This window comes from Diabrotica virgifera, chromosome 5, assembly GCF_917563875.1.
Source record: "Diabrotica virgifera virgifera chromosome 5, PGI_DIABVI_V3a".
NCBI lineage: Eukaryota > Metazoa > Arthropoda > Insecta > Coleoptera > Chrysomelidae > Diabrotica > Diabrotica virgifera.
The window spans coordinates 250813382-250824511 of NC_065447.1; the positions used below are offsets into that span (position 1 = coordinate 250813382).

The 11130-nt window shown below is 31.2% G+C and overlaps 1 protein-coding gene across 1 annotated transcript in view; it reads right to left on the minus strand.

Annotated features, from left to right (window-relative positions):
- LOC126884825 (engulfment and cell motility protein 2-like) overlaps positions 1 to 758 on the minus strand; it is a 32171-nt gene extending 31413 nt beyond the window's left edge. The window contains exon 1 of the mRNA XM_050651082.1: positions 505 to 758. Within this exon, the coding sequence (XP_050507039.1) occupies positions 505 to 636 (132 nt within the window). The 5' untranslated portion in view covers positions 637 to 758. The remainder of the gene's footprint in view (positions 1 to 504) is intronic.
- Positions 759 to 11130: the final 10372 nt, after the last annotated feature.

The following is an 11130-nucleotide window of genomic DNA, read 5'->3' on the forward strand; positions in this document are numbered from 1 at the left end:
TAAGGCTTAGTTGAAGGTATTAACTTCACAAGCCCTTAGCTCATGTAATTCCAATATGAAAGAAGTGAAATATCGGACAAGCCCACAAAACATATAGTGACAACCTTCCAACCAGAATTGCTTATAAAAAGGAAGAATTCCAATATTTTTGTTGCTATTAGAGTATAGAAGAGACTGGAAGGTCATGGTTTTAAAGACGGGTTTGGTGAAAAATATGTATCTCTTGAACACTTCTTGCGTTTTAAATGGGCTATGTAAAAAGGCACTACAAAAGTTGTAATGTGTTAGAATTATTAACAATTCTCAGTAGTTTTAATACATACACAACACAATCAATCCATGAATGATTCATCGATTTTGTCACACCCAATTCTTCGAAGATTTTATTAATTTTACACGAACAATAAGTTTTTTATTAGGATGAATACCTACATAAACAAACTTGATAAATAAACAGCAACTGTAGACGACCACAAATTAAAATATTATAGGTGTAAAGCTTACCATTCCGCATATTTTACAGATATCATGTATAATTTCACACAAAGATTTATTTTTATCCAGATCATACAGAAACTGATCTTTGCTGTCATGTTTTTCCACGGAAATTTTGGCGATATAGCTATTGATTGACATCGTTTCACTTTGTTGCAACACTTAAACAATAAACACTAGCTTCGTGGTAATTAATTATAGACTAGTCCAACATATTTAATTTCCCGAGTGATAATACGCAAAGATAAGCTTTTATCATTTTCAGGTGCGGCTTCATTTATTAAATAATATTTTTTCCTGTGGTTTATCAATTTTTATAACGATGACACAGTTTTTTTATGAGATAAGGGCAGACGTGTCTATTTTATTTGCTGAAAAATTTTATAGACATTTATTTATTTTAAAACCTTTTTATATACTTGGCTTGGTTGGTGTCACGGACTCCGCAAATTTTGTAATCCATTTTAAAAATAGTTCTAGGCTACCTAGACACCTGAAATTTTCAGGATAGCTTAGAACTAGCTAACAATGCAATATTTAACTGCTATTATACAGGGTGATTAATTATTAGTGGGGTGAAGCTCCGTAGATCCGTTATAGTAATGTATAGCGATAAAACTTAATAACAAAAATTGTACATCATTCACATTACAAAATTGAAATTGTTCACATTACAAAATTAGTTATAATGTTACAGGGTGTTCGATAACATAGTGGCAGACCAAACTTATGTTTTTTTAAATAGAACACCCTGTATTTTATTTTATATTCGAAATTCTCGTAACTTTTCGATTACAAAAATATAAAGGTTTGGTATGTTATACGGGGTATTTACAAAGTTATAACCAATTTTATATGAAAATCGTAACAAGTTTAACTACCTGTATAAATAAAAGCAAGCACAAGGTCCATGGTTTATTGACGTCATATTTTTTATCTATTGTATAAAATTTTCGTAAATGTTTGTTTTGCTAATTTTCTTTATATTGAATACAGGGTAAGTCAAAACGCAAGTACATTATTTTCTCAGTATTTTTAAGTAGAAAACCCTGTATTTTATATCATTATCGAAAAGTACCATTACCATACTATAATTTTTGTATAACATTCCCTATGTGTAATTTTATTAGTTTTCGAGATATTTTCATTTTTCAGAGCAAAATTTTTAATAATTACGGGTCTAAACCTTTCCAAATTTTAAGTAAGCCATGACTGAATAATTGTCTATAACTTACAATGTACGATTACTGATTATCAATCTGTAATCAAAGTTGGCTACAATTTTTGTTATTATATTTTATTACTATCTATTACTTATAACGGATCTACAAAGCTTTACTGACCAATCACACTGTATGGATAAATCGATTTTTTTTTAATTTCAAACTATTTTAAAAATGTGGCTAATGCAACGATATTTTAAAGTACATACGTTAATAAATCGATATCTACAAATTGATGGTGCCTCAGTGGCATTATAGACTGCAGATCGAGAGGTCCCCAGTTGGAACCCGGCTGTTGCGTATCTTTTTTTAATTGTTTTAATAAATAATTAAAAACCGTGATATTATAAAAAGTACTTTTTCTACTCTATGTCATATTATGTATAAGTTTTTAGTTTGTGAAAACTCTCATTATAGATAGCAGTGCGTGAAGGATTTAAAGTGTGCGTGAAGTAACAATGTATTTTAAATGGGATTTACTTTTTGGCACTGTTTTTAACTTTCGCGTTGTCATGGTGACAATCCTTAACTTTCGCGTTGTCTTGGTGATGACAATATGAGCAATGAATTACAACAAAAGTTTTGACAGTTTTGTGGTTTGAAAGTAGGTAGGATTTTTAAATATAAAAGTTCTAAAAATTGTAGAATAGAAATTAATTCCAGTGACGAAGAGTTACAGTTTTTATATTTGTTTATCGTAGATAAAATATTGTATGAAACTGTACGTGAAGTACTTTTTGCGAACTTACGCGATTTATAGCACTCGCTCCGTTGTCGCTCGTGCTCTAAATATCGCGTGCGTTCGCAAAAAGTATACTTCACGAACTGTTTCATAAATAACTATTTTTATTAGAGTGTAATTTTTGGAATTTTAAGCATGTTATCGTTAAATCGTTTATCGCTAAATTATTTTATATTCTTTCCTATAAATAATAAAAAGGTTTTATTATAAAAAAGTTCTTTTTTATAAAAGTGTAATTATTTAGAAGATTATTTAAAATTTTATAGAGGACGTATCACAATTAATGGCGGTTAGACCCTAGATAGATACATAATACATACAATATGGACTACAAATGAAGGTTAAGAAAACCAAGTTCATGATTATTTCTAAGCAACATCAGTAGGAAGGCTGGATATCGAGGGTAAACAAGTAGAAAGAGTGAATAACTACAAATATCTGGGAACCTGGGTAAATGAAAACACTGACCAAGGTAGAGAAATCAGGACACGCATTGAAATTGCAAAACAAGCATTTATAAAAATGAAAAAATGTTCGTTAATCGAGATCTTCCTCTGGAGCTGATGATAAGATCCTTAAGACGTTACGTGTTCTCGACTTTGTTTTTGTTGTATGGAATGGAAAGCTTGACACTAAAAGTAGATAATATAAAGAAGCAGGGCCGCGTTTAGATCAAATGACGCCCTAGGCAATTCTCTAGTAGCCGCCCTTCAAACATGTACAATTTTGGCGAAAAAAAATGCAAGCAATTTTTTTTATTTAAATAAGAATGTTAGGTGCTTCAAATAATGTTTGGAAATGTGTTAAAAATATTCTTTATTTTACATCAGGCGTCATATTACATATTACTATTATAAGTATGGTTGAGCGTTTTGATCTGTGCCCAATGCATGCGTTTTAATGCATGATACGTAGAAATTGCCTGTTTGCAGGCGCGGCTACTCGTTCGATTTTAAATGAGAGATGCATTGAAAATGTTACACAAGCACTATGTGTTTATAGCTTTGTTTAACAATATAAAAATTAATTTTTAGCAATGCAAATAATTAAAGCCGGTATAATTTGACATGAACTTTCAAATGCGGTAAGCAGAATTGCTATTTTATTTTTTAATCAAAAGTTATTCGGGTTCAAAAATTGCAATTTTCGATATTTTCAAAAGTTCAACCGCGTTTAGCTCGAAAACTTGCATTATGCACTATACGAAAAAACTTGTAACGGGACAAAATACATAAAAAACTTGGGTAAGTCCAGCTGAATAAAGTAGGCCGTTGTAGCTTTTTTTGGTAGTATCACTTTTCTATTTTCATTTGGCATACGCAGAATTGTCCTATCTTCATTATTTTCTGTCATTTGTTATTGCAAAACAAAGAAAGGTCTCTGGGATAAACAAATAGAATAACTTTTAAACTAATTAATGGATCTGTCTCAAATTTTGAGGGTTTGTTATGTACCCCAATACCCAACTTTGAGTGAAACACTACAGTCCTAAGTTAGTTTGAGTAAAAGTTATTAATAAATAACAATTTTCAGTTATTTTGCAGTTTACGTAGCAACAAATTAACTTTTTAACTTTCAGAAATCGTCATTTTGAAGGTTTTTCAATGTTCTAAAAAAATAAATTTTGTAATTTTATGTCAACTATTTAGCTTTTTAATTGAGTGCAAAAAATGGAAAAAATCGCGTTGATTGCACTAAATTGTTAATAATTAAAAACAGACGCGAACTCTAGGCAGAAAACATGTAGGTTTTCATCCTATAGGTCAACAGTCAACAATAACTAAAAAAGTAGTCAGCTAGCTCGATATTTCAGTGTCCCGAACATGGTCTAGTTCTTGCTTATTTCCCTGGAGTATATCTGTGCGACGACACGAACCATATCTACTTGTAATAATACAGTTGGAAAATCCTAATTCTAACTCGATGTCCTACTGTAGCAGACAAGTCAAATCTTTAGTTTCTGCAAAATGTGCAATATTGAAGTGTTCAATGGCCCACCGCCTTTGCCCAGCTGCCGGCGGTCTAATAATAACTAGATTTATGACTTCCGTCTTTTTGAATGAATAGTGTTAAGATAACAGAAGGCTATGTTTGTTTTATTTTTGTTATGAATGCAATTTGTTTTATTCTATTTAGAAATGAATGCCCACTTCTATTTCATTGATGGATGAACATACATACTTGTTATTCGATTTTAATTTTTAATTACAAATATCTTTTTGTACAGTATTTTTGCCGCCCTCTCACAAAATTGCCGCCCTAGGCAACTGCCTATTGGGACCGTGCAAGTTCGGCAAAGCGACCTCTATTTCTACGCTCTGTACTTTTATTCGCACTTTTAATTATATTGGCCAATTATATTAGTCCTGGTTGCTGGATAATTGTCAAGACCATAGTCCAAAAAAATAATAAGAAGAAAAAATAAGATGCAGGTTATGTTTAGCAAACGTAAACAATTGTATGTAGTAAATAAAATCAGTTATTAAAATGCAGTACTGCAAGCAAAATACAATTAATTAAATTTACCTTTATATAATAATTGCATATCATATCAATATTGTGGAGCAATATATAATTTTTCTGCTTCAATTACAGAAGGTATGAAATATACGTAAATTTGACAATTTCAATTGACAATATGAATTATTTAAGATAGTTGCAATATTTCTCCGCGACTCGCGCACGGTCGTTTCTCGTTTCCCTTTCCAAGTACTTGCACACCGCGAATATTGCCTAATGGATAAAGCAGCCCTGTAAAGAAGATGTAGTGGTTTAGAATGCTTTTGAAAATAGTATGGCTCCAACGAATTACAAATGCATACGTGTTAAGAAAGCTACAAAATGATTGCAAGGTCTTAAAGAACATTAAAACAAGAAAGCTGGAATATTTAGGCCACATTACCAGAAGTGCGAAATATGAGATATTAAGGCTCATAATGCAAGATAAAATTAAGGTTGTTCTGAAGCTATTTCCTTGTGGCACTTTTATAATTAAGTATTTTCTATGGGAAATAAGCCACAATTTGGGCTTCGAAACGTTAATAAATTCATTTTTTAGTAAAATTGTGGCTTATTTCCCATAGAAAATACTTAATTGTAAAATTAAGGGTAAAAGATCCATAGTAAGACGAAGAATTTCCTGGCATAGAAACCAAAGAGAGTGATAGTTGCAGCTCAGATCTTTTTAGAGCAGCCGCCAATAAGGTACGGATAGCTGTGATGATAGCCAACTTCCGATATTAAATCATTAAAAAATGAGTTTTTTAGTTCACTCAAGTATTTTCATAAAATTTTCTATATATTTAAATAATTTATAAAAACCGTTCAAATTAGAATAAACAAAAATAAATACTTTCAAAACTTATCCAGTTTTGAACGGTTAAAATATTCCATTTGTTTACAAGATGGGTAATAAGAAATGTAAATTTCGATCACATTTTTTTATTTTCTGCAATTAGCATTACTGATATAGAAAAGTTAATTATTTTACGTTAAAAACGATTTAAAATGTCTTCTAAAATGAATATCAATTTTTTTAAAGTAGAGATTAGAATCAGCTTTCAAAGTTCAAATCGAAAGCGCTTCACAATTTTACGATATTTCCGGTAAAAATGGATCAATTTCAATGTTTTCGAAAATAATAACTATGCAGATCTCTTTACAATACAAATTACAACAATCATGAATTTGTTATAATTTTTTTTGTAAAAATCAATTTTTGTCCTATTAGAGGTAAAACTCAAAAACGAATTGTGTTTTAAATTCACCAGACTTGAATATTGGAATTTTTTTAATGCAACTTAGAATAAATAAAAACAGATATTCTAAGCCATATTTCGTCACAGGAACTATGATACAATCAATATTAGATCAATTTTTGTACTTAATGAGTTTTTCCATGAAAACAATTATTGGATATAGATATCCTATTAAAGGTAAAACTCACTAACTATACTTTGTACTTGATGAGTTTTTCCTTGAACACAATTATTGGATATTGAGCAGTTAATGAATTTGTCTCCATAAAATTTCGCTGACTTACAACAAACGAACTATCAAAAATAACAGTATATTATTTAAAAAATGAACAATAAGTTTTGTTCTTAGAAAATAAATGCAATTCTTTTGACATTTATGACAGCCACAAAAGTCGCCTGCTTAATTGAAAAATATATTATGTTACCCTTTATGTAAGCTATCACGGTTATAAATAAATTTAATCTCATATTTCTTTAATCAATAGCCGAACAAATAATGCACACAAATATCATGTGTACAGTTTCAACAATACAATGTAACACACAAGTCGCCTGCTTAATCGCAAAATAGGTTGTGTTATCTAATGTATTGTTTGAAAGATCACTAAGTACCGATTCGGCATTCCAGATTGTAAGGAAAAATTCACTAAGTGCAATAATAAGTTTTAAAGAGTTTTACCCTGAAACCGAAATTCACAATATCGCATTCCATATTGGAAGGAAAAATTCACTAAGTGCAATAATACGTTTTAATTAGTTTTGCCCTGAAACCGAAATTCACAATAATGCACTTAGTGAATTGTACCATAAATTATCTCAGCAATTAGAAGGGTTAGAGACCCAGGTGACTTCTCCAGAGCTCGGCAGTAGCGTATTGAGTTTAAATTGATGAAAATGACAAAATCTCAAAAAAGTGCACTTGGTGAGTTTTACCTCTAATAGGACGTTTTAAAAAAATGATCCCGTAAAATTAAAGCAAAAATTTAATGAAAAAATAATTTCTTTCCGCCTAAACTTTAATTTTGAAAAAGTCCAAGTTTGAAACAAAATTCATTCTTTTTATTTTGACTGGGCTACTTTGCCTGTGTAGTGCACTTATTCATTTAACAATTCCCATATTCACTGACAAAGTTCCCCGAAAATTGATTCACATTAAGATCCAGGAAATAACAATAAAAAGAACGAAATTTCTTTGGTAAATATTTATTTCAATGTACATTATATACCCTAAAAATAAGATAGTAATACTTTTTAATAATTTCCAAAAGTAACATAACATATTGTTTTTGTTTTAAAAAACTAAATTTTTTGGTTGCGGCGAACAACTAAAGTCTTTTTTATTAGAGAAACCAAATAGAATACAAACATTTAAACTCAAGATTAACATTTTTACAAAATAATATATATTATAAATAATGGTTAAAAATAAATAAAAGAATGGCTATTAAAGATGTTTGTTTAGTACGATTGGAATTAAGTTGACATTGGCTTCAGTACGATCTTAGTACGCATACAGGAAGAGAATTGTTAACTGGCGACAGTATTTACATCAACAGCAGCATATAGCTAAAAAATACAGAGCGAATTTTAAGTATGGAACGCCTCAATTACCTCGGAAACTGCTTGCACGATTTTTATAGATTTTGCATTTTGCTGTGTAAGGATCTTGTCATGCGGTCGATATAATGGTGGTATTTACATTGTTGTCAGATCTTCCGCTTTTCTAAAAATTTAATGAACTTTCCTTTTTCAAAAAGATCACCCTGTATATATTTTGTCTTTTGCAGTTCTTAAGCAATACTGATTATGTTTCATGTAATGCTCCTTACATTACATGAAAAATAATCAGTATTTCTTAAGGACTTTAATAGACAAAAACATTTCTGGGTTTTCCATTTGAAATAAGAAAGTTCATTAGGCTTCCAGAAAATCGGAAGATCTGACAACAATGCAAATAACACCATAATGTCGGCCGCACCACAAGATCCTTAACACACCAAAATCTATGAAAATCGTGCAAGCCGTTTCCGAGATAATTGACGCTTTCCATACATAAAACTCGCTCTATATGGGTATATCCTAAGCAATTAGGAAGAATAGTATGTATATCTTCTCGATATAGAGTATGGGCTGTTTCACATTATAAGAATTTTGAACGTGCGAGGGTTTTCTTGTGCGGTAGTTTTGACGCACTTGTCCTTTTCACACAATAAGAATTGAGTCGCACGAAGATATTTTGCTGTGTTGTTTGGTATATTATTTTTATTTGCACTTTGTGGGTGAGGTAGGTACATGATACGATGTCTGATATGTATTATTACGTTGTATCATTACAAAGGGGTATTTTTTGTCCATACTTTTGTCCTAATGTACTGTAATGCGTATTAAATTCATTTGCAATTTCTATTTTGCCAGTTATTATTTCTTATGTTTTTAAGAGCACACAGTAGCGATCAACAGGTAGCAACGAACACGGTCCAAGATTGCGAAAGTTCTGCGAACTTTCAAAAGTGAGGCAACGGTGCGTCGGTAATTCGACACTGACAGTGACGTTTATACTATCAAAAACAATAATTTTTATACACATAGGCGCGAAATGTTGCCAAGTCAGTGACGTTCGATTTCTTGTTATAAAAAAAAAGTCGATTTTTAGTAGTTCCAATGTGACACAAAATCTAGGCACGGGATAAAAAAGTTTGAAGAAAGTGTATTTTTTGTCTTTCTTAATGGCGGTACAGGCTCCTTTTTTCAATATTTTATTTAGTTATAGAGTAATTTCCACATACTAACATATTTCTGAAATTGGGCTCTGTACCGCCATTCTTTAGTATATTACGAATATGTGTGCCAAATATCTCGAAAAAATATTCAAAATTAGAGCCGCAATCTTGGAACGTGTTTGTTGCTACCTGTTGATGGCTACTGTTTGCTCTTAATTAAGTCTTAATTTGTTTTTATAATCGTTGTTCTACTAAGATATTTGTGGGATCTTGGATTAGCTCATCTAATTAGCTCATACAATCTATGTAATAAACTATTCTAAATGAGAAATAAGCCACAATTTAACTAAAAAAATGATTTTATTAACGTTTCGACATCCGATTTGGGGGTCGAAACGTTAATAAAATCATTTTTTTTTAGTTAAATTGTGGCTTATTTCCCATTTAGAATAGTTTATTACAAAAATGCCACAAGGAAATAGCTTCAGAACAACATTACAATTTATGTTTTTCATGTACAGAATTTAAAAAACCCTCCGTCATCCACTCATTTTTAAATGTTGTTCCCCTCGTTTTAAATGTTAATTTTAGATAATTTCACACAAGACGTGATGGCCGCCCTACTCCAGTCTTCACCGAGTCGTTTACCCTATAAAACTAAATATAATTTCGTAGAATAAAAGGTATAGTTATATTATATGGAGCGAAATCAAATTATAGCGTTGTGGTTACTTTATCGTCGAAGAAAGAGAAATAAGAGGAACCGAATTCATTGGGTTCATCCTATGAACGCGAAAAGATACGATTTATATATTTTTATATTCACACATATTGATGGAACACCCTCTATACTCAACGTTAATTGCAACTATGTAAAAAATAAAGTTTATTATAATTTACTTAGCAGTTTTAATTATTACTGTTGTTATCAATAACATATAATTAATTTTGCTGTACCTACTTACCAAATGTGTTTTTTCTTGATCACCTAATTCGTCAAATTCACTGTTAAGTGCACGGCATACACCATTCCAACCATTTCTCGTCAAGTTTCTATATTTATATATTTCTATTGTTTTGTCCCAAAGAACAGGTCTTGCTTCAATCAATATTATTAATATTTCACTATCAATCTGAGACAACATAATATAAAATATATGCACCTACTTCAAACAGCCACAAAGTGTAAATGAAAATAATGTACCAAACAACCAAGTAAACTACCTTGTAGGATGCATTAAGTTCCCTATGCTACTGGGTACGTAAAGACGGTACGGCTGCCGTCTGTTGTTGTAAACGAGGGACGGCATGAACACGGAGACTTTGCCGAACGTTCCAACCACCGTCTATGGAACATCCATAAACTACGTCATTGAGAAGAGGGAGGGGGGGGCTTGCTTATTTCGACGAAATACGACAGGGGGTGGGGGTATGAGTGCACATTCGACGTCGTTTAATATATTGGTATATTTAAATTTGCCGCTATTGTCTCTATAAATATAATTTTTTACTAGATTTTACCAGCATTAAAGTATCAGATACTTTACTGTATGACACTGGATAAGACACACATGATACATCAGGCTGGACACATAATAAGAATGAGTGGTGAGAGACAAGTGAAAATGACATGGGAGGCCAAAGCAGTGGGTAAAAGAACGAGGGGCAGACCAAGGAAAAGCTGGAACACTAGTGTACACGAAATACTCAAGAAAAGAGGAACATCGTGGCAAGAAGCAAAAGTTTTAGCAGCAGATAGGAAGAAGTGGCGTAAATTTGTAGAGAGTATTATATAAACGAGGAATCTTCGACACCTAATGGTATAAGAGGCAACCGATTATGTATATATGTATGTAAAGTATCAGATATTCATATAAAAACGTATAGTTTTTGAAATGAAATTAAAAATAAAACAAAACGTTTACGAATAAATACACCTTTGTTAAAATTAAAAAGAATTCTCTTATAGATACTTTTATCGCATACATTTCGTTTTTATCAGTCACAGCCTTAAAATAATGTTAGGTAGCACTTTTGTACAGGGCAGCAAACAATAAGACATTGTTCTTTGGGTTTAAACAAGCGCTTCTATATATACAGAACAACGTCTGGAAGCAAACAATATTAAATTGTTAATTAATTTATGTGCTGCATACTGTGTGTGAGAAAATAGTTCTGAAAGAATGAATGGA